Source organism: Musa acuminata, chromosome BXJ2-4, assembly GCF_036884655.1.
Source record: "Musa acuminata AAA Group cultivar baxijiao chromosome BXJ2-4, Cavendish_Baxijiao_AAA, whole genome shotgun sequence".
In the NCBI taxonomy this organism is placed as follows: domain Eukaryota; kingdom Viridiplantae; phylum Streptophyta; class Magnoliopsida; order Zingiberales; family Musaceae; genus Musa; species Musa acuminata.
The window spans coordinates 5301237-5325175 of record NC_088341.1 but is presented as its reverse complement, the minus strand read 5'-3'; the positions used below and the strand labels follow the sequence as shown (position 1 = coordinate 5325175).

Below are 23939 nucleotides of genomic sequence, written 5' to 3'. Positions count from 1 at the left end.
CTATATCTGACACAAGGTTGCCTTGGCTTTCTCCCTTTCTCCCTTTCTCTCTCTGCTCTTTATCTTTCTCTTTTTCTTATCCCTTTGTTAACACAGCATCTGTTGTTGCAGTGTTCTTTTCGATATGATCATAACCATCTGCTTTTTCAGAAAATAGATTTGGTACTGTTCCATAAAACCTTCTTTATGAGCCGGCAATCTCTTTTGTGGCTTTTTTAAGCTTCCTTATGCTCTTCTTGTATGAAGTTGAAAAGCTATACCTTCGAGCTCTTATAATAATAATTAAAATTTAAGCGATTTTCTTAAAAAAATACTCAGTATTTCTAAATCGATATTATTTATCTTATTATTTTTAAATAATATTTTAATTTTTAAAATACCTAAATTGTCACTCTTTTTTTTTTTTTGCATGTTACAGTATTTTGATCTGTTACGGAGTTTTTAGCATGTTATAATGTTTTGGCCATTACAATAAAATACTATAAAACATACTTAAAAATGTTATAAATGATCTAAAAGACTCTTAACCTTAATCAAACTAACTAGAAATCTAAAAAATATGATATTATGATGATCTACACGATCGAAGAGGCATAATTCACTTATGATATTTTTCAATAACATTTATAGTATTTTCAGTACGTTAATAAAACACTATAAATACTATTGAAAAAATACTATAAATGTGTTAAATAAAAATATTATACTAGTTGAAAACTATTAGAAAAAATGAACAAAAAAAATTAACAAGAAAACTTTTAAGCGGTATTTTGGATTTTTTTAATTAGGAGTATTATTTGGAAAAAAAAAGGAGTGTTCCTTTTAGGAAAAACCTAAAATATGTGTATTTTTTAGATATAAATCACCCTTAAAATTTTAATTAAAAGAGTTATTTTATGTGCTTTCAAGTTTTGTATCCTTATATCTATTTTTTTAAAAGAAATGATTTTCCTCATTTGTTTGGCTTTATCAAATATGTAATTTTTAGAATCCTTGTTTTATTTGTATGCTGCTGTGGGATTAAAAGCAAATTTGTAATTTTTATTTCTTAATATTAAGAACACGTTGGTTCTTCAATTATTGTACAACTACTATCGGAATATTTTACTCCAGTGTTATACCTACTTCTTTCGTTTCTGTTAAAGGAAAATATTATTCAAATATTGATCAATCCAATATGGTATAAACCTATACACATACATGTAGGATTATTTGAAATATCTTCTAGATAGAAACACCATGCTCCCAAGATAAAAGTATTGTATTTTCAAGTGAAAGCATTGCGTTGCTGAGATGTCACCTATATAAAGACTAGGGTCGAGGGAGGTTTTTCGACCCAATCCCTCTAACTTTTAAGTTAGTAATATGAAATTCCTAAATGTGGGTTTGAGTTGCTCGAGAAAGCTCATTCCTATTTACCTATTTAAAATATATTTTATAGATGAAAATAAAGTTTGCAATTATCTTCCTTGTTATAAAAGAAGAGAAGAGAGTTTGAGATTGTTTACCTTGTCATAAAGAAAGAAAATGAAGTTTATGATTAACTTTCTTATCATAATGAACGAGAAGGAAGCTTGTGTTTCTCCGCTTTTAATCTTTGTTCACAGATGACCTCCTCGTTAAAGTATCCTTTGAGAGGGAGGGTAGGTAGATAGATATTCCTGCAATATTGGGTTCTTCTGGTGTCAAATATTAGAAAAAAATATTATTGATGTCTCAGCCGAATATGGTCCGGACCCATATGTATAGGATTGTCCAAAGTATCTTTAAGATGAAAACTCATGCTCCCGAGGTGGAAGTACTGTACTCATGATGTAAAAGTATTATGCTCTCGAGATGAAAGTACTGTACTCCTGATGTTGAAGTATTGTGCTCCTAATATGTCACATACCCGAAGACTAGGGTTGGAGGAGGTTTTCCGATCTGATCTCTCTAACGCTCTAAGTTAAAAATCTAAAATTCCTAAATATGAAATCGAATAGTTAAAGAAAGGAGAAAGCTTCCCCTTGTTTTCTGTTTAGGATATGTTTTTCTATCTTAAAGGATTTGAAGAAAGTTTATGATTATCTTCTTTGTTATAAAGAAGGAGAAGTGAGTTCGAGATTATCTTCTTTGTCAAAAAGAAATATAGAAGAAAACTTATGATTAACTTTTTTTATCATAATAAACGAGAAGAAATTTTATATTTTATATTTTGAATCTTTATCCACGTTGATGAGTGAAGGATGAATTAAGCTGATGATAGATTCGAACTGACAATAGATTCTTTATCGATTCCCAAAATTATATTAGAACACATCACTGCTAAACCTTTCTTCTGCAGTGGCAATTCTGTTTTGAAGCTTATAATCACAAAACTTACATGTTTTTGCCCATCTGACCACTGTTCTGGAGGCAGCAGCCCTCCTTTTTCTGATGCAAATATTTGTCTTGTCATTTTCATTTCGTTTGTTATTTTGCAGGTTGGGGAATTGTAGGAATTTTGTGGCAGAACACATATCCATATTTTTCATATTAAAAAAATGTTTTTGCATGATAGATCATGTGATGCTTTTGGAGTGGTCCAGTGATGCCACTGACTTCGAGTTCTGAGTAAATGGGAAGGGGGGATGGATTAGATCTCAGTATTTAAGGAGCTGCAGACCATTTTCTTCTTCCTCAGTGGGAATCCCCACAGACCATTCTGTGCAGGAAGGATCTCAGAAGATCTTCCTGTTCCTGTGTCCCAGCTGAACACTCTCCTCCTCAGAAATCTGAGGTGCGACGGTCTCCTTGGAAAGGTAATGTTCTCACCTGATCTCAAGTAACTCTCTCTGTTTCAGTTGCTGACTCTCCATTGTCCTTTTTTGTTCTGGCCATTGTGGATATGGTCCCATAAGTGTCAAGCATCCGACATCACTACCTTGCCATTTGTCTATCTTTTGGCCGCCGTTCTTTGGTTGTCATGGACAAGACTAGATCTGCCTTTTTCTTTGCAAGATTTCGCGTGCATCGGCAGATCTTTTACTTCCATTCTGCCAATTCACAGTTGTAGAATGGAGGATGATTCAGAAAAGAGTCGGTTTTCATAGGAAGGTGTTGCTAGGAACATATCAGCATATTTCCCAAGTCTGCAGCTTTAATCCTGCATGGATCGCAGCAACTGCGGTACGGATCTCTGCATGCAAATCTAGTATGTGATTGGATTTTTATTGTCTGAGATCTAAAGGTCTTCAAAATTTGGCATTCTCAAATTGTGAATTCTCAGATCTGATCACTCCCATCTGGTGATCAGCTGCATGTCTTTGTTCCAAAGGGATAAGAACTTCTCTACTGACAGAAATTTACTTGATCCGGTGAATCAGCTGCATGTCTTCGTTCTCAAGGGAAATAAACTTATCTACTAACAGAAATTTACTTGATCTATTTTCATGTGTTCTCAAACTCTTCTTGACATGCATCAAATCTTTCTGATTGTTTCCTTCCCAGGCTGCAACTTCTGCTTTCTTTTCCTTCAATCCAATACCTGACCTTTTAACTCTGCCTGTCATTGTTTAATTTCTGTTCTTTTTAGTTTGAATCACTTAATTTGCACTGGCAGAATTATAGTTGCAAATGATCGATTCCTTTCTGGATTACTTTTACTTGGAATTTATATAATGTCTGCATTTTTCATCTAATTGGATCAGACTCTCTGGAACATAAACATGGTGAAGATATGCTGCATCGGTGCCGGCTACGTCGGTGGCCCGACCATGGCCGTCATCGCTCTGAAATGCCCTTCCATTGAGGTGGCTGTCGTCGACATCTCCGTCACTCGCATCGCTGCATGGAACAGCGATCAGCTCCCGATCTATGAGCCGGGGCTTGAAGACGTCGTCAAGCAGTGCCGAGGACGGAACCTCTTCTTCAGCACTGACGTAGAGGAGCACGTCAGCGAGGCCGACATCATCTTCGTCTCCGTGAACACACCCACCAAAACCCGTGGCCTCGGTGCCGGGAAGGCCGCTGACCTCACCTACTGGGAGAGCGCGGCTCGCATGATTGCCGATGTCTCCAAGTCCAACAAGATCGTGGTTGAGAAGTCCACGGTACCCGTCAAGACCGCCGAGGCCATCGAGAAGATCTTGACCCACAACAGCAAGGGCATCAATTACCAGATCCTCTCCAACCCGGAGTTCCTCGCAGAGGGCACGGCCATCGAGGACCTGTTCAACCCCGATCGAGTGCTCATCGGTGGGCGGGAGACGCCGGAGGGGAGGAAGGCTGTCCAGGCGCTGAAGGAGGTTTACGCCAATTGGGTTCCCGAGGATAGAATCATCACCACCAATCTCTGGTCTGCTGAGCTATCCAAGCTCGCCGCTAATGCTTTCTTAGCTCAGCGGATCTCGTCGGTGAACGCCATTTCGGCACTCTGCGAGGCCACAGGGGCCAACGTGGCCGAGGTGGCCTTTTCTGTGGGAAAGGACACCAGGATCGGGCCTAAGTTCTTGAACGCAAGCGTTGGATTCGGCGGCTCCTGCTTCCAGAAGGACATCCTCAACCTGGTCTACATCTGCGAGTGCAATGGCCTCCCGGAGGTGGCCAACTACTGGAAGCAAGTCATCAAGATCAATGACTACCAGAAGAGCAGGTTCGTGAACCGGGTGGTTTCCTCCATGTTCAACACCATCGCCGGCAAGAAGATTGCCGTTCTCGGGTTCGCATTCAAGAAGGACACCGGCGACACGAGGGAGACTCCGGCCATCGACGTCTGCAAGGGCCTTTTGGGTGACAAGGCCAAGATCAGCATCTACGACCCCCAGGTGACGGAGGACCAGATCCAACGCGACCTTGCGATGAACAAATTCGACTGGGATCACCCTCTCCATCTCCAGCCGATGAGCCCAACGGCGGTGAAGGAGGTGTCCGTGACCTGGGACGCGTATGAGGCCACCAGGGGAGCGCATGGCGTCTGCATCCTCACCGAGTGGGATGAGTTCAGAAAGCTGGACTATGCCAAGATCTACGAGAACATGCAGAAGCCAGCTTTTGTGTTCGACGGCCGCAACGTGGTGGATCCCGAGAAGCTTAGGGAGATTGGATTCATCGTTTACTCGATCGGGAAGCCATTGGATCCATGGCTTAAGGATATGCCTGCTGTGGCGGCCTAATTGGAAGATTACTCGGTTCGATTTCGAGGTTCAAGACGTAGTTCCTTCATTATTATTATCTGGATATTTTTCTTTGATGATCTATGTTGCAGTTACACGGAGCGGTGACTGCACCGTCATCGTGCCTTTGTCATTATACTTTGTATGGAGTGTTTTTATTGCATTAAATGAAATAACTAATTCTTTCTATCTATAACTAATAAATGGGTTAATCAACTTATTAATTTTATTAAGCCTAAACTAAAATAAAATTAATAATATATTCATCAAATCTTTATAGTTAATCTTGATTGATTGATTGATTCTTATAAATAAGCTGCAGATGCATCGGCAATATGATTTGAGCCCCGGAAATGTTGGAACGGTCACAAGATGTTAGGGAACGAGTCGAAATATTGTGTAGAATGTTTGCAAGAAAGAGCTCGAGAGGGAGTTTTTTGCAAAACGCCATCTTAATGGCAAAATTGCACAAAACCCCTTGCTAAAGCACACGGGATGGGGCGTGTGCCATGTCGCAGGGCGTTCAAATATGGTGGAAGGATCCACTCCGAGAAGTGTCGGCCTGGTAGGGGTCTTGGAACGCGACGAGCACCGTGATCTCGTCGACCCGCTCGGGATCCATAGTTCCTGCTGGGATCGAGATCTTCCATGGCGAGTTCCTCGACCTCGGTGGCTTCGATCGCTTTCTTCTTCCTCCTGGGACTGGGGCATTGTAAAACCGTGAAGAGAGACGGTACTCCTTTGTCGCCAAATCCTAATAGGTTATTATCTCAGTGATACTGGTTCGAATCGCGTAGTTTCGTGTTGACATCGAAACCCGCTTTTTGGCTTGGTAGATTGTTCGGAATTCACTGATTATCGTCCCTTTTTCTTTGGTGGATGGATTGTCAGATCCGTAATTGGTCATCATGGTTCAGTTAATTGTTCACAATTCACATACAAATAAAACTAGATAGGGGCACTGAGTTAGAATTATTGCTGATTGTCGAGTCATTCATTTTCTCGTGAAGGAATTTAAGGCAGTGCCCTTTCTTTTGAACGAAAAGAATATATAAAAAAATTCATTTCATGGAATTTTGATTCATTTACATAAAGAAATTTTCAAGCATCTAACCATGAGATGGTAGTTGGATAACTCCAGTCATAAAGATTGCTAGGAGATTAGTAACTACACCAGGACTGTCTGTTTGAGCACTCAGAATATAATCCCAATGCCTACTGGATGGATTTGCCAATATTATATTAAGTTTTGGAAATCTTTAGAAAGAAAAGAAACTTAACTTACCCAACATATTGTTATTTGTGCATAAACCAGCACATTTGTCGCAGCCACCATCAACATTAGTTCATCATTGCTGCACCACCTTGACCTCGGGTCATTTGTTTGCTGTGGTATCGTTCCTCACCATACATTTTTTTAGAATCTCCCTGCAGATCTTTTCCATAACCAAACAACCTATAACTTCTCCGGATTTTTTTAAAATGTATCCTTTTTATAAATTCTGAAGGAAGTCCGGACTCATATGGAAACAACATGAATATGTTTACAATCGGATATCTAATAAAGTTGAGATGCTCATTATGGAACATCATAAAAGAGTGAAGACATTATTGATGTTCTTATGGTTCTAAGCTAAATTTCTTGCAGTAAAAGCATTGAATGAAATCAAGGCTTCGCTTGGATGGAGGGTAGTCTATGCATGGGTGGGAGATGATCCATGTGGCGATGGTGATCTTCCCCCATGGTCAGGGGTTACATGTTCCCAACAAGGAGATTACAGGGTTGTGACAGAACTGTAAGCATCCATCTTTCCCAACTAATAAACTGCAGACTTTGGTTCTCATGAGGAAAATCCTTCCTTTTTTATAGTTGTCATGGTGCTTCTTTTAATAAAACATATGTGACATTGTTCGACTATTTTTAATATATGAACTACACCTCAAGAACTTATAAGCAAAAATACTAGTATAGTAGGGGAAAACGATTTTCAATTATGAATATTTGTCTTTTGAATGTCGTTGTAGATGCCTTTAGTTGAGCTTATGAAGAAGACTGAACTGATAATTTATGTTGTCCTCATATCATTATACTGAAAATTTTGATCTAGTTGATCATTTTTATTTTTGAATAAGGTAGCTGTGCCCATTTTGGGGGAATAAAAATTAAGCTTGCAAGCAATTTTATGATGAGAGTAAATCACTGTTAACATAAATATTTCCAATTTCATGTGATCTCACAGCTTTGGTGATTTTTTTATCACTCCATAGCAACCATATATCATGATCATGTCACTACATGATTTTAATTGACTGTTGAAAGAACCTTAAGGCTTTTCAGGGGATTTTATGGTTGTTGCTCAATGCATACCCACATAAAATGTGAGTGAAAGAAGAAACTAGTTGCATCACTGCCTTTCCAGCATGTGGTCTGTGCTAATTCGATGCTAATGGAGCATTTCTGTGTCCATATACATTGTGACATAGTTGAAATATGGTAAAATGCATGTAGGAAATGTTTAACACTCTAGTTTAGTCTCACATCAAAAGTTGGCAAAGACTATTGTTAGGTTGGGCTTAAACATTTTGTAGTTAATGGTTCAAACTCAACGAAATTAATGGGATGATTATCCTATCAAACTGGATCATAACAAATGCTATTAGAGTTGACTTAGTATTTGGATATGATGAGGGATTTTAGTAGAAAAAAAATATTCGATCCATGAACAAGACTAGAGGGTACATCATGGTTTAGAGACAAGCACTAGGTTAGACCTTACTTTGCACCATGCTATGGTATGATTGGTGTTGGGTCTTGATAAGAACGTTAAACCCTTAAGTGGGGGAAACTGTGATACCCTAGTTCAGTCTTACATCAGAAGTGGGCAAAGACTTAGATTGGTTTATAGGGGTATGATAGGTATACTATACTAACTTGGGTTTAAGTATTTTAGGTCAGTTCAAGCTCAACGAAGTTAATGACTCAGTTATCCTATCAGGCTGTATCATAACAAATGAGTGACATCAATTCCTTCTCAACATGTGGCCTATGTTAGTTTGATGCTACTAGAGTATTCTATTTTTGTGCACATTGTTCTCATTATTAAGAAACTTGGGAAATTGATATCTTAGTTTTACTGCTTCAATATAAATAAAACAACAAGCTATTGTAAGTTACATTTAATTTGATAGCTTTTGTGTTTCTAGAGAAGATATTCATTTTAAAAGTTTGGGTTGAATTGAGAGTTTTTCGTGACTAAAGAAGATAATGGTTTCATTTATTTTATGTTGAACAGAATAATTTCAAAGACTATTGTTCTTGTAGTTTTTTTGTTCTGTGAAGCTTATATTTTAGACCTACTTGACTTGCAGGGAAGTTTATGCTGTATCAATTGTTGGACCTTTTCCTATAGCAGTCACAAATCTCCTGGACCTGACAAAACTGTATGAACTCTTCTCCAAGTATCAATTACAATTTATGAGTTACCAAAATATTTACTGCAGCAACCACTGGTTGTTACTCTTCCTAGTGATTTATCTTCTTAATGCCACAAGCTTCCATCATAGGTTTACCTTATAATGTAATCAGGTGCCAGTATTTTGCATCATTGTATACTGATTAAAATGCAGTCTTGGTATGCCAGTTTACAATAAACAATGAGACAGCAAACATGTAGAGGGTGTTCACTCCCTTTATTGTTTGAATTAAATCTATGAATGTTTGTGTTCTGCAGGTATCCTATAAACATAGATGCTAATGTTACTGAATAATTTCTTTTTTTTTTCTCTCTATCAATATATCAGTTAATTATGTCAATATATGCTGCTAAACTTGATCTGGCTGGCTTGTATAGAAATGCATAATGAAATTGGATTCTCTTAGTTTATACAATACACAGTCTAATGAAGACATGCTTATCATAAGCTCCTTCAACCCTTCCATATTTCCCAGTGGGTGAAGAAACAGTAGAGCATATGACTGGCTTGTTACAAGCTTTCTGTGAATCTTAATTATTATACAGAGAAGGCAACATCCAGATTGTTAGCTTGTAACTCACATATTGCAGTGGATTAAGCATAACTGTTCAAATTTACTTGAATGCCAGGGATCTTCATAATAACAAGTTGACAGGGGCCATTCCTCCTCAAATTGGGCGGCTGAAGCACCTCAAGACACTGTATGTTCCTTCCTTCTTGTCTAGGGCTGTAATTTGGTATTCCGTGTTTCCTACTGCATATGCTGCTATATTTACACTGACTCTGTTCTTTTGCAAGCTCAACCTTTCTGTTTAATTCTGTTCCATATTTGAAACAATAATATGGATGAATTTGATTAAAAATGATCCTGTTTTTTATAAGAAGACAAGGTGATATTTGTCTTTGGTGACTAATCAGAGAGAAGAATTTCCTTGAGGGACATCAATTTTAATGTACCTTACCAACCAAAATGACAGTAAATCTGGTCAGCAATTAGACCTGTAAAGGTTGTCCTTGTGAATGCTCTCAGGCTTCATGGTTAACTTGCCTAATTGATTCTGTAAAGGTTGTGCTTCTGGAATCCTTGTTTCAGCATTTAGATTCATGTCATTTTTATATAATTAGATTATTGATGCATCAAGTTAGTCGAACAATCTCTCCGATTCTTAAGGAGTTCAGTTTGTTAAGCATTTAGATTTATGTCATCTTTATATAATTAGATTATTGATGCATCAAGTTAGTGGAACAATTTCTGTGTCTTTTAAGGAGTTCAGTTTCTTAAGCATTTAGTGGACATTGATTTGACGATAACAGGGGCACCCTTCTAGAAAATTATTTGCCTTTTTTTATAGGAGGATACAAAGTACATGTTATTGAAAATAATTCGTGTTGGATATAGAAAATAAAACTTCTGTGCACGGGAAACATTGGAATGCACAAAGCACTAAGAATGGTCCTAGATGGTAGTATCAGAGTATGGTAGTTTCTGTTCTTTTAGATTATTATTACTACTTTTGGATACAATGTGTAGATTGTTTATTCTGTGATCTTCTTCGATTATGGTATGTGACAATGCAAAAGTTGCCTGTCTCATGCGGTCAGTGGGTTTATCATCTCAAATTTGGACTTTCATTGAATTCGTTTTCTAAATGTCCATTTGTCCTATCACATGTCATGGAATAGCATCATGTAAACTAGGTGATCCACTCTTGAATCAATGCACTCTATGTTCATGCTGTAGCAAATAAGTGTCATGCAGAAGTTTACTTGTCAAAGTCAAATTGCCAATTGGTATTTTTTACTCCTATTAAATAGACAGTAATACAAGGATGGTTTCTTAGTCTCGTACTAGGATTCTCCATCAAAGTTATACAAAAATGATATTCTCCTCTTCTAAACTTTTTTTTTTTTCCGAGGAAAGCTTATATAAACTATCAACTGATGTTTTATTTTTCTTGCTTTTTTTTGGGGGTGATTCTAGAAACTTGAGATGGAATAAGCTGCAAGATATCATCCCTCCTGAAATTGGTGAATTGAAAAAATTGACGCATTTGTAAGTATTTAAGGTGTATTTGTTTTATTTTTTTGAAGATTTTGCATATTTTTTGGGTGTCTGCAATCTTGAAATATTTGCAGGTACCTGAGTTTCAATAACTTTAAAGGTGAAATTCCTGTGGAGCTTGCAGATCTACCAGAACTTCGTTATCTCTATCTTCACATGAACCGTTTTTCTGGAAAAATTCCTCCAGAGTTGGGGATTCTCAGGAACCTACGTCACCTGTATTGAGTTTCTCCTGATCCGGATTTACATGCTAACTTATATGTTTTCAGATTGTTCCACTATAATCTACCCATTATTTGACTAATTTATCCATTTGCAGTGATGTTAGTAACAACCACTTGACGGGAACTTTAAGCAAATTCATCCGAAACGGAGATGGTTTTCCTTCTCTCCGTAACTTGTAAGTTAAATTGCAAGCTTTTTGAGTATCATAACTTGTCTCTATCAGCATCTCTTTTCTGATACTATCTAGTTGAACTATGAGACTTATAGGTACCTGAACAATAATCAATTGAGTGGAACATTGCCTGATCAAATTTCAAACTTGACCAATCTGGAGATATTGTAAGTTTTGCCACATTATTGTTTGAGCACATTCAATTTAAGCCAAGAACTCTGAGATCCCTATTTTATCTATTTGCATGCAGGTACCTATCATACAACAAGATGAGTGGACAACTAACTCCCAAGCTTGTTGAAATTCCTAGATTGACGTACTTGTGAGTTTACTGCCTAAAATCTCTCGAATCCTAACAAACCGAACAAAAATCGATGGATCGATCGTTGGACACTCAAATCTTCTTTTCATGTTTGTTTAGGTATCTTGACCACAATGCGTTTACTGGGAGGATCCCAGATGGCTTATATAAGCACCCCTTCTTGAAAGAGCTGTAAGCTTCTTCTTTTGATAACCTGTCTTCAATCGATAGCATAGACAGCATTGTTTCTTAAACCTAAGTTGGACGCAGGTACATCGAGGGTAATCAATTCAAGCCTGGTGCAAAGCAAAAGGGCACGCATAAGACGCTTGAACTGACTGACACAGAGTTCTTCTAGTGAGTTCAGTTTGATCGGTCATCAGCTTTACAAGTTATGTTTTCCTATACTTTTATTATTATCTATTGCAATAACGTATTTAATTAGCTATATGTTTTCTGTTGATTATTCCGAGTAGAAATGCATCAGATACGACTCGTGCAGCCTTTTCATTTCTTTACAAAGAAGCAATATATCATATTTATGTTTGCTGTCAACTTCCTGTTTCATTTATGTTACTGACGGTCTCTATGAAGAAGATCCAATACTAAGAACTTAAGGTTGTAGAAGGACACTCGTCCAAGGGAAAATAGTAGAAGAGCTAGAAAATTTGGTCTTCTCTGTTATAGCTGTATATTACCGATAAACACGTTTACATCAAGACAAAAGCATGCCTAATTACCATCATAGTTTGCATTATGAGAAAGACTAAATTACCATCAAATATGCAGACCCCAGTGCATATCTACGTACTCATTTCAGTGTTCACAGACGATACGCCAACTTGGTCCCTGTGAACACTGATTCCACCAAAACCCAGTAAAGCTTCAAGGTTTAGTTTCAATGCGTCCATTCTTCTGTTCACTATGATGATGTGCCAACCTTACAAACATAATACCCGCAAGTGACTTTCGCTTGAAAACCATGTTTCCTGCAGACAAATATATAACATATCAATCTAATAACAATCAATCCAGTTTTCAATTTGATCCTCGCCTTTGTGTAAAAATATAAAAGAATATTTTCTTCAGACCAGGATCCATTCAGTTGTTCATTCTATTACTGCTTCTATTCTGAATGGCGTTGTATCCCTGCACTTCTTCCAACAATCTTGGAACTGTATGGCCTTGCATGTCAACTATCTTAGAAGGCAAGTAACACCACCAGATAAATTCTGAGAGTTTTGTTACGTTGCAAATATCTATTTTATCTGTCATAATCTCATCGATGAATCTTCGATATACAAAACTTCAAGGGGATATACTGGGAGAAGCAAGAGCATTACGGGGTGTATTGTACACAGAAGGCATTTCCAAATAGCTACGGAACAAGTTATCTCACAATATAAAGAAATGACATGATTAGTGATAGAAAAAGAAGCAAAACAAGATTTGATCAACTGGAATGGATGTGTGTTAATGCTTGACACTGGAAAATCACCAAAAATCATAGCTCCCAGCAGCACAACTGAATGATATTTTTGCTGTAGAATTTAAAGCTATTTGGGTCTCTGAACGAGCTTGAACTCCCGAGAGAGAAACTATTCTGGAATCCCTATATGAACTTGGAGAATATTTCATGCTAGCTAGAACATACTCTTCAAAGATACGCAACCTCAATTAGAAAGATGCATGCAGCCAATAGATAGAACAACCTCTCATAGCAAAAGCAGTCCATTCGAACTAAAACGTCGATCTAGTGCACGAGGCTCTGGCTATAGTATGGTCTGGGGAGGTTTAATGTATGCAACTATACCTTTGTAAGCAAGGAAATTGTTTCCTTGACTTGAACCCTTTACAAAGGGCAATCTTACCAATTACCATATAACTCAAATGTGAAGAAGTCTTGCTGTCAAACGTAAAACTGCTATTGTTTGCAGCAGATATTTGTACATATTGTATATGAAGCATCATATTACTCGGTGACATAGATAACCAAACTATGACCTAAGTTTAGTAAGTTAAATAGACAAAACAGAAAGAGAGAGCAAAGAACATCTTGCCATGTTATGGAGTTAAACAAACTCCTGTGCTATTTCATTCCCTGCGACATGATAAAATGGAGATCTGATAACTATCCATCCACTTACCTTTCTTTATCCCTTAACCAAGCAGATCAAAAACACTCCAAGATTCACAAACAGAGTTTTGGCCTTCGAACTTGGAAATCCTGAGGAGGGAGAGAACAAAGGAGAGAAGAGGTTACTACAAATCTGGATGAAGAGGGTCAACAAATTTTAGCAGATGCATTATCCTCAGAACTTTGGCATGTAAACTAACCAGCTTAAAGAAAAAGAAGTGAACATTAATAAATGTATACATATTGAAATCAAACTAGGATCTGTGTTTATATAAATGGGTGTTCTATTAGCCAATTCTATGATAAAGTTTCTCCCATATCCTAAGCTTTGGCAATTTTGACAACTTATTAAGCAAGATCTAAAACCATTAGGTATACGACCATCGATATCATAATAATGTCGAAAAATCTTAGTAAAGGCATTCAGATAAGAGCATGAGGAAGACAACCAACCCTTAGTCGAATTTTGAGCACTGTTCAAAGTCAGATGCCTCGTCAGAATCAGAGAGTGGCAGGAGAGAGCTTGTTCCAAGCATGTGCCCATTCAGACATACATAACACTCAACACTATCATCATATGCACCCAACCTGATGCAAGCGCTCCTTGGTATCATCTTTGCCTGCATCATGTTCCACAATTTTGCCTTGCAATATGGACACGCCTCTGTGGAGTGGAGTTTGGCCTGCCTTTCGATCAGCATCTTTCTAACCTTCGAAGCAGAAAATGACTTGAACACACCGCGGAAGAATCCTACATCGCCATCATCACCTTGATCTAGATGTTCACAAGGGTCACACACATACAAGACATCTGTCCTGCACTGCGGAATAAGAAAGCTCTTTCCTGAAGTCCTCGAAAACCTAGTCCTGTGCACAAAGTGACCTGGGACACAAGTGATATTAAAGAGGCCCCTCTGGGTGCAACCTGAACAATAGATGAGAAGCTTTCCAAGTGCTTTCCAGTTTCCATCGACACTATGACTTCCACAGGACTGCAAATCCAGCATCATTTTCGGGGCCCTTGTTCGACAGAACTCTTTCCACAATATCCGTTTGGCAATCTCATCAAACCATTTGCAAACACACGACATTAGCGCAATCAATCTAGGATTCCAGTTCAGATGCTCAAAAACAAGAAAGATGGCATCCTCGCTCAGGTGACCTTTGATGCATACACAAGCAGCCGAATGGGTGCATCGATATTGCTTTGGTACCAACATTTTTCCAACAATCCACAACGAATTACACAGTCGTGCCTCGATACCTCTCCAGCAAACAAGTGCTCACTGATCGAATAACCTGCTCATCTTCTGCAAGTAAAAAATCACTGTTCCATGAGTAACTTCCTCACTCTCATCTAAAAAAACACACATGATCTTCTTTCAAAGGTTCACTCATTTTACAAACAAGCAATGCTTGATACAAAGTCCACATCAACCAATACATGTTAGGAACAAGTGCAAATATTTAGATTATACCAAAATAGTAGCACATGCAATTACTAATGTTGCAATTGCATCTCCTGATCGATTCCAAGTTTGCATTTTACTTAGCATGAGCAATGTTTCTGTTCAGTTGGATGGCTTCATAACATAACATAAAACTAATGCACATGATACTGGAAATGTTCGACAAAAGCTTCCACTACTTCATGCAGATCTATACCTAAAAACCCATGCATTTATTCAGATGATGCAAGAAAAAACCATCGCATGGACTCGATTCTTCAATCCGGCCTCTGCTACAGAAATAAGGTTCAAATTCTTCTCCACCGATCAACATTAACATAACTTGTTCTCCAGGTTTTCTTGTCCGATCCAGAGCATCTAAACTTCCGATCGGTTCAAGCCCCCAGTTTCTTCTCCAAATGACCCTAAAATTCCTTGATCCGAACAGTTCCCAAAATGCATGCAGTCCATTCCCACCCCACCCACGATTTCCAGTCCCGGATCGAGAGATATCGACCAAATGAGGGGGGAAAGAGCCGATCAAGCACAACACTCTCAAAAATTAGGAAAAAGAATCCAAAAATCACACTTTTTTCAGGAGAATCATGCATAAAACCAAAAAAAAAAAATCTCTCACCTGAAGCATCAAACCGCTTCCCGCTCCTCCCTACTCCGAGCATAAGAGACTGAGAAGAGAAAACCCTTTCGTTTACCCCTCGGTCACAGTCGAGGAAGAGCTCAGAAGAGGGGCGATCTCGTCTCAGAGCGCCTAGCGACGACGGAAGAGCAGTGGGCTAAAAAGAGAGCCGCTCACATAGCGCGGAATCACAGAAACACCATCGGATCCATGGACAAGTTCGTCCAAACTTTGTCCTTTTCCGGGGGTAGTTTCGTCCGACAGGCGAATCCGACACCGTCCAGTTGTCCTTCCGTGAGGAGAGACGACAGCAGGAAACTACGGCAAGAGAGAGAAGAGGAAGCAGATATTGCTTAGCAGTGTCGGCCGTGCTCGCATATTTAATTCAGACCGCTCGGCTCAGACCAACCGCACCACACGATTGATTGATACCGCGCATGATAAGAGAACAATTCTGTCACGCAAACGGCGGACACACCATTGGATTGGATGATGGAAGCCGCACCACATACGGTGGAGCATTTCGTTCCTCTAAGATGAGACCATTCCATCAAATCGAGTTGAAAGGGGAGGATGATTCATCTAAAATGGGCAATCACCAGAAATCTGCACAAGATTTTGCTGACTTCAATGAGTGTAAGCTTCTTATTAGCTTTTAATATCGATTTACTACGAAATCTGGTAATAGGCCACTATTTGATCCATCTTTCGCTGCCCAAAAAATCCCTTTAGTTTTAGCTAATGCAGTAATTCATGGATTTCTCCAAAATTGCAGATATCACAGGTTTTGTTTCCCTTTAGTTTTCGATCTTGTTAATCTTTGTATCTACGAAGCATAACAAAGGTGAAATCTAATAGAATCGAGACCTGCTAATGATCGAGAAACACTTTCGTTTTATTTTTGGGATTGGAAGGATGGATTTATCACACCACTAATTCATTGAAAGAAGGAAAATACACGACAAGAACAGTACCAAAAAAAGAAGAGGCGCTCATGATCGGAGTATACAATCATAAATATAGAAGAAATAGAAGAAAAATCCACTCGATCTACCTTCATAACGATAGTTCATTGTACGATACAAATTACAACATCGTTGGAAGCAAATACACAGGCTAAAATCATCATCCAGAATATATAGACCACAGAAGGTAGAGGATGAGATGTCAATGCTTCTTCAGGAAGCCCTGAGCCATCTTCATGTAGTCCTCCAACCCGCCGCCGCCTTCAGCATGGGCCTCGCCGCCGGAGTGAGTCGAAGAAGAATGCGCCGCCGCAGCCGAGGATGAATGGGCGGAGTGGGACGAGTGGTACTGATGGAGATAACTCTCGGCTTGCTCCACGTACTTCCCCAGCTTCCCGTCCTCCAGCTTCGCGTAATGGGATGCGGCGCCGAGCAAGTCGGCGGCGGCTCCGGCCGCCACCGTCTTATCGACCTTGTCGGTCTCGTGGCGGAAGGCAGAGCTGGCTGCGTCGGCCACCACTTTGGCACTGGAGAGGAGATGCGATGGATTTGGCTGATGCCTGTGGCTCTGCGCGCTGCGTTCTCCACTGGCAGGATGATCGGAATCCATAGGAAGGTGCTTCGGATCAAAGATCGATTGGGTTTTCGAGAGATTTGCCGGCCTTGAATGGAACTAATAATGATAACAAAAGGGAAAGATTGCAGCTAAGGACAGAGATATAAGAATCCAAGGGGAATGGAAGCGGAGTTCTGAAGCCACCAAATAGAGAGGATAAGGGAGAGATGGCCACTATGTAGTAGTTGTTGACTATGTGGCTGTCAATTGGGTGATGACTCTTCTTCCAATACAAATATCCTATCCTCCATAGTTTGTGTGGTTGGCATCGGATGAGATGATTCACGAAGCTTCGTTTCTAAGCGTGAACAGCGTGGGCTATTTCTGTCCGTACATACGCGTTACTGAGGGAAAGGTGAGATGTGAGGCCTCGCGCGCGAGTGTGAGAGATTGGTGGTAAAGGACATACTGTTACGGTCTTTTTCTCTCCTTCGTTCCTATCTTCGCCTGCACCGATACACACAGAAAGAGATAAAATATATCTAAAATAACTATAATATCAAAATTAACATATATATATAATCTTAGATAAATAATAATAAATTTTAAATTAAGGATATTTAAATAATCTGAATTATATTATTTCTCTCAATCAAATGTGTATATTTCTCTTTACCAGTAAGATTTATTTCTTTGATATGATCAGTCAAACTTAGTTAACATCTTAATGCTTGTGTTGTTGAACTATAATAATGGAGCAAAATTTTCCAATCACATGAATTTTATTTGCCTTGATTTGTTATATATATATATATATAAAGATTATCCAAGGACTGAATTCCATTAGGATGTGATGTGGTGATTAGAATGAATTTAAGTGGAGCATAAGAGAGTATGTATTTCTCTTCTTCTCCTCACGGTATCTTTCATGTTTCGACTTCTATCCACATCTCAATTTGAGATTTTTATTTTTTTTATGTTGGGTTTCTTTAGCTTTGATAAGGATTAGTGATTGATAACCACGATGGCCAACTTGATTTGATTTAAGTTTGATCTATGCAAGGAATTCTAATAATATTTAGTATTTTGGTCTTCTATGGTGATATTTTCATGTATAGTCTCTTCGACAATAAGTCAAACTCTACTTGTAAGATTGGAAAGTGACGAGAGAAGGGAAAGAATGCTCATGTGAATATTTTACGAGTAGTCTCATAGTCGTATGTGATTAGAGAAAATTTTTTTACGTAACAAAAAAAATTAAATTTTGTTGACATAATCGAACTATGACATATCCACAACTCCGAATTGAGATGAATATTCCTAATATAAGTGACGAAAAAAGAAGAGTTTTTACTAATGATAAAGAGTTTGACATACAAATAATGCAACACCATATTTTATCCCGTTAGATACTTTATCAATTCAACACATCAGCCAAACATTATGTCCATCAGTACCGACTTTGCATCAACTCAAAGTAGCTATGGATATACAGTCATCTTGATACATCAACCACGACTCTCTCACCAAATCAACATAAACATATATGTGGCAATCATAATACTTAATGATTCAATAGATATCCAAACGATCGATTAATTTCTCACTTAACATCGATGATTATCAAAGCTTATTATAAAAAAAATCTCGATATGTTTCTAAGATTCTCTCAAACGATTTAAATATATTATAAATTTTTTTATTTCGAATCTCTACATAGTTTTTTATTATATGCGATATTATCAGACTCGTTCTTCTGCTATCAATCTTTCTGATAAGTTCAGATACTGAACTTAAATTAGCTTTGCTCGGAACCCATACGTGTTAGACAGCGACAACACAAGACCTAACTTCTGTCTTCCGGGCTGCTTAGTCTTGAACTTGAAACCATAGGGGGGCAGTCGTAGAATGAAAAGTACGGGCACAGTGCAGTGGTTGATGGGAAGATAATTGATCGATCCACAACGATCATGACCGTCATTTCCTCGCGTATCCATCGTGATGGACGCGTTGGCCGGGATCTGTTGATTCATCTCCCACAGCGGATTTCCGGTGAAACTTAGTGGAGCACTGCTTGTAGGAGATCCAGAATCTGTCAGCATTGACAGAACACGTGCGTCATCCAATAATATGTTTTTGCACGTCCTTTCGCATTAATTAGAGTACGGATTCGTGGTAAATATCCCAACCGCTGTTTCTTCACTCCCTGACGCGTGTCCCCACCAGTGTACCTCGCATTCGCAGCCGCCGCCAACTAACGTCTACAGAGTTCCCATAATACCCTCCAACGTTGTCGGTTTTCGGGCATACGGCATGGAGGGATAAGGGTAAATATGGTAATTTAACGTGGCAACTATGGGGGTTTTATCTTTCCCATTTTTAGCTCGCATTCATATTTAACTGCAATAATCGAGTGAGAGAGCGCTATTCGATACGAATGTGATGGCGGAGAACGGGAGCTGCGATAGCAGCTGCGGAGTCGTCGTTGTTCCAGAAGCGGGGGCGGGGGTGCCGCCGCGGCCCACCGTAAGCCTCCCTCCCCGCCCCTCCCTCGAGAGCCTCTTCCAAGGCGGCGGCAGCGGCTGGGGCGCGTGGGAGGCGAGCCCTGGCCCGCTGACGCTGGTGTCGAGCTTCTTCGCTGACGACTCCGAGTCGGAGTGCCGATCCTTCACCCAGCTTCTCGCTGGCGCGATGAATTCTCCGGTGGCGGCGGCGGCGGTGAGGATGACAGCGGGCTCCGCGGGGGAGCAGGGGAAGGATGCGGAGAAGCGCTTCAGCGGTGACGAAGCGGAGAGTGGTAGTGGGTTTGTCCGGTCGGGGCAGAATCGACCGCCGAGCCTGGCTATTAGCCAGCCGCAGGTGTTCGCCGTGCCGCCCGGGTTGAGCCCTGCCAACTTGCTCGACTTTCCTGCCTTCTTTTCACCCGGCCAGGTATGTGATTCCCTAAAAATCTGATCTTGAGATGCGAATTTGTTGCCGCTCTTGTTTTGACAGAGAAGAAAGGTTCGGATGCCCTAAGCATTTCGGATGGCACTTAGTGATATGTCTCGAGTTCATCGTTCAACTTGTTTGTTCCTTTTTATTTTCAATCGGCATTATGATGATTGTGGTTACTCAAAATGCTTGCAAACTAAAGATTTCAAATCTATTAATGGTACATAAATTGAATGATTTAATCTCAACTTCTTGTATAGATCAGGACTAAAATCTATATTCAGGACAGATCTCATCAGAGCACGTTCCTTCAATTTGATGGTGAGCTATGGATACAACCAATTTGCTAATTGGAGTATATAAATGCATTTGCCTACTGCTTGATAAAGAATAGTGGTAGTTTGGCACTCGAATAGGTGCAAACAAATTTTAGAACAGCTGGCCACCATGGATCTTTAGAGTAGTGTTTATATAAGATGTAGCGATTATGTGATCATTACTGAGGTGATTGATCGAGGCATCGAGACTGCATTATTCAAGACAATACTTATTCAAGAAGCAATCTGGTTGTTTAGGTTTGAAACTTATTAACCATCTCAAGTAATTAGTTTTTGGTGTTTCTCAAAGCAAAATTGATCGAGGAAGATAACAAGAAAACCATTTCTTCCATGATCCAAGTGTCTTTTGTAGCTTTCAACAGACATATACCTTCTTGCTTCAACAGAGAAACTTTTTGAGTAGATTAATGTTTTGATAGGGTGAAACTGACAAATAAGGAGCTTGTTGCAGGAATTATGGCTTTCTTATTGGTTCTACAAAGTTAATATTTCTTTGGTTCAAATTAAAATTTTGAAAAGAATATGTAACAAATGAGTAAGAAGGGAATAGTCAGCTCTAGAGCACAAGTAGAATGGTGCATATGGACCTTGAAAGCTACTTAGCTTTGCTTTGTTCGAGACCAAGTAACGGTGTATGTACTTTACAAAGGCATTTCTCCCTTGTTCTAACAGTATAGTACTATGTTAATTTTGGCAAATTAATGCATTTTGAACATCCAACACCAATCTGTGATAGCAGTAATGGGAAAGAAGTTTAAAGATGCTAAATTGGTTATAGCCTAGAAGCCAATATATTGTTTAAAATACATACTTGGGTTGTTTCTTATGTTCCGTTCCGGTGATCTAAGAAGGCAAGATCTGGCATCTTGTCTTTTCGACCTGAAAACTTAACTATTTCTCAGAGCAAATAACTTGGAACTGCTAGAGCAAAAAATTTTATGACTTGATGACTTCAAATGGAAACCTGAGAAATTTATGCTAGTCTTGACCTTTGGAGGCATTAGACTGTTGATATCTCATGATGGTCTTTGTCACTGGACTTCTGTATGTAATTTTCTTTCAGAATCACTACTAGCACCTGAGCAGACATTATATTTGTTATCTTCTCCTTGTATCAGTTTCTGAATCAAGTAATGCTCGTCTATGAAACATTTTATTTTTTGTAAATCCATCAGTTGTTTTTTACTGGGATCCATGTAGGGAAATTTTGCAATGTCCCACCAAAAAGCCCTTGCTCAAGTCACAGCCCAGGCTGCAGAGTCTCCTTTTAGATTGCTGAATCAGACACAACTCCCATCACCTTCCCTAGCATCAACAGCAACCACCTCGTCACAGCAACCGATCCAGGAGATTCCTACTCTTAAACCAAGTTATATTGCAGTAGAATCTGCAGAAGGTTCCCAATCTGATAAAAAATCTCAGCCTCATACCACCATTGTAGATAAATCTGCTCAGGATGGCTACAGTTGGCGGAAGTATGGTCAGAAGGTCGTGAAAGGGAGTAATTATCCTAGGAGCTACTACAAATGCACCCATCCAAAATGTCCAGTTAAGAAAAAGGTAGAACGCTCTGTAGATGGTCAAGTAACCGAGATAATCTACAAGGGCCAACATAATCATCAACGTCCTACACCAAATAAACGCACCAAAGTAGATAGTAATTTGCCCTGTGGACTGGATGAGACGAATGGGGACCATGGCAATCTTGAACCAGGCTTTCTGGGTTGTCATGGGAATCTCAGAAAACTGAACAACATAACTGCTGCTCCAGCTTCTGGAAGGGATCAAGAATCTAATTATGGGACACTTGAACAAGTATCTGGGTCAAGTGACAGTGAAGAAGCGGCCGCAATTAGGATAGACGAGGGAGATGACAATGAGCATGATGCCAAAAGAAGGTATGTGTGAGTTCCATACTAGAATTATTGTGGTACTATTCTTGAGCTTGTGAGATTATCTTTGGTTGATCTGCAGGAACATAGCAGCATCTTCTCAAAGGACATTGACTGAGCCTAGGATCATTGTCCAGACAACAAGTGAGGTTGATCTTTTGGATGATGGCTATAGATGGCGCAAATATGGGCAAAAAACAGTGAAAGGGAATCCTCATCCAAGGTAATATTTTATCAGTATAAATTTATGATGTGTTCTAACTACAATGATATGCTTTACATGTATACCGGATGTATATTTTGGTGTTATTTTGAAATATGTCTTTAAATCTTGCATAGAGATTGCATATAAGTGCTTGCAGAAAATTTCCAGGTTATTCGAGCATTTTGGATGGTTATAAAATTTTCCACTGTATTAGTGGATCCTTACAAGTGTCTTACAAACTGAAAAAAAAAAAGAAAATTCAGAGAAGCACTAAGCTGCCTAAAGAGAGACCTGGAAGATATCATTGATTTAGTCATGCTGTAAATCTCGTCCCTCCCTGCGTCTATCGGGTAAGTCTCGACAAGCTCCCAGAAGTCTTAGGTTATCCGTGGGTGAAAATATAAACTTCAAAAGAGGATTGATTGATAAAGATTGCAGCCCAATGTGAAAGACATGCTGAGCAGGGAGCATGAGTGCATACAGCCTTGGCTTTGCAAGCAAATAGGCTAAAATTGCTACTTAGCCTGATGAATATCAACTACTGGATTTGTTTAAAATGTTTTTGTGTTTCCGACTATCAATCATGACTGCCCTCATTCATGGACTATTTCTGTGATCTCTATCATTAAACAAGTAGCTACCTGCATCAAAATATTTGACATTGAGCATTTTCAGAGTGACCTGATGCTTATGATCACAATGCAGGAGCTATTATAAGTGCACTTATGCAGGATGCCGTGTCAGGAAACATATCGAGAGATCTCCAACAGATCCCGAGTCTGTAATAACATCATACGAGGGAAAACATAACCATGATGTTCCAGCTGCTAGAAATAGCAGCCATAGCAGAGTGACTACTGTTTCCCTTACATCTGCAGACATCAAAGCCTACGATCAGACCCCGGTTGCAGTTCTCCAATTAAAAGAAGAACATCAAGTCACCTAGATCCTTTAAGGTTCTGCTGTTTTGATCTTCGAGTACTGGAGCAAAGCTGGGCTTGAAAATGAGTTCTTATAGCCCATAGTTTTTTGTTGTTATGTGCTATTTATGTATTTGCATGTAACCATTGATGATTATTGTTCGTTTGTAATGTTCCTTTTCACTCCTTATGCCATTGACGCTCACTGTTGTTGTTGTTGTATATTATTTGTACAACATCAAGTGACACAAATGGTTGTTTATATGTTTTCCTCTTATGCCCAAAATTTGGCAGTGCAAATTTGGGTTAGCTTCTGCATTATCTTTGTTACTATTTTTTTAGCTAATTAAAATTAATAGTTATTATTGGTTTTAGAAAGAAAGTTTTGTTTTATTTCATCTGATCAGAACTCTCTTACAAGTAAAGAAAATCTGAAATACATATTTAACTATATTTATTGAAACATTTGGATTGATTAGTATATTGTTGCACTGAATAATAGGTCTCATCGTCCGATTCGATGTAATATTTTTTATTATAT

At 39.0% G+C, this 23939-nt stretch overlaps 5 protein-coding genes across 8 annotated transcripts; 3 read left to right on the top strand and 2 right to left on the bottom strand.

Moving 5' to 3' along the window:
- Window positions 1-2627: 2627 nt before the first annotated feature.
- On the top strand, window positions 2628-5310 carry LOC135582328 (UDP-glucose 6-dehydrogenase 4-like). Of its 2 annotated transcripts, XM_065103130.1 has the most exons (3): window positions 2694-2780; window positions 3029-3147; window positions 3669-5310. In XM_065103130.1, the coding sequence occupies exons 2-3, from the start codon at window positions 3043-3045 to the stop codon at window positions 5130-5132; spliced, it is 1569 nt and encodes a 522-aa protein (XP_064959202.1). In that variant the 5' UTR covers window positions 2694-2780; window positions 3029-3042; the 3' UTR covers window positions 5133-5310. The 2 variants fall into 2 exon arrangements, with proteins under 2 accessions (XP_064959203.1, XP_064959202.1); XM_065103131.1 differs by lacking the exon at window positions 3029-3147 and having other exon boundaries at window positions 2628-2780; window positions 3669-5309.
- A 324-nt stretch (window positions 5311-5634) lies between these two features.
- Window positions 5635-11910, top strand: LOC103980840 (probable leucine-rich repeat receptor-like protein kinase At1g35710). The gene is made up of 11 exons (XM_009397358.3): window positions 5635-5865; window positions 6781-6928; window positions 8502-8573; window positions 9236-9307; window positions 10588-10659; window positions 10743-10886; window positions 10988-11068; window positions 11161-11232; window positions 11316-11387; window positions 11487-11558; window positions 11637-11910. The coding sequence occupies exons 1-11, from the start codon at window positions 5781-5783 to the stop codon at window positions 11722-11724; spliced, it is 978 nt and encodes a 325-aa protein (XP_009395633.2). The 5' UTR covers window positions 5635-5780; the 3' UTR covers window positions 11725-11910.
- A 116-nt stretch (window positions 11911-12026) lies between these two features.
- Window positions 12027-15940, bottom strand: LOC135609653 (EID1-like F-box protein 2). 3 transcript variants are annotated; one of them, XR_010485829.1, is made up of 4 exons: window positions 15589-15939; window positions 13957-14813; window positions 13514-13593; window positions 12027-12355 (listed from the first exon to the last, which is right to left on the bottom strand). XR_010485829.1 is itself a non-coding variant. In XM_065103129.1 (4 exons), the coding sequence occupies exon 3, from the start codon at window positions 14721-14723 to the stop codon at window positions 13959-13961; it is 765 nt and encodes a 254-aa protein (XP_064959201.1). In that variant the 5' UTR covers window positions 14724-14813; window positions 15169-15385; window positions 15589-15940; the 3' UTR covers window positions 13260-13593; window positions 13957-13958. The 3 variants fall into 3 exon arrangements, 2 of the variants coding, with proteins under 2 accessions (XP_064959201.1, XP_064959199.1); XM_065103129.1 differs by lacking the exon at window positions 12027-12355 and adding an exon at window positions 15169-15385 and having other exon boundaries at window positions 13260-13593; window positions 15589-15940; XM_065103127.1 differs by lacking the exon at window positions 12027-12355 and having other exon boundaries at window positions 13260-13593.
- Window positions 15941-16617: 677 nt separating this feature from the next.
- LOC103980838 (nodulin-related protein 1-like) lies at window positions 16618-17371 on the bottom strand. Its single transcript, XM_009397356.3, has one exon. It carries the CDS (start codon window positions 17161-17163, stop codon window positions 16756-16758), a length of 408 nt encoding a protein of 135 aa, XP_009395631.1. The 5' UTR covers window positions 17164-17371; the 3' UTR covers window positions 16618-16755.
- Window positions 17372-19525: 2154 nt separating this feature from the next.
- LOC135609652 (probable WRKY transcription factor 4) lies at window positions 19526-23662 on the top strand. Its single transcript, XM_065103126.1, has 4 exons — window positions 19526-20040; window positions 21582-22279; window positions 22356-22496; window positions 23184-23662. Exons 1-4 carry the CDS (start codon window positions 19552-19554, stop codon window positions 23422-23424), a joined length of 1569 nt encoding a protein of 522 aa, XP_064959198.1. The 5' UTR covers window positions 19526-19551; the 3' UTR covers window positions 23425-23662.
- Window positions 23663-23939: the final 277 nt, after the last annotated feature.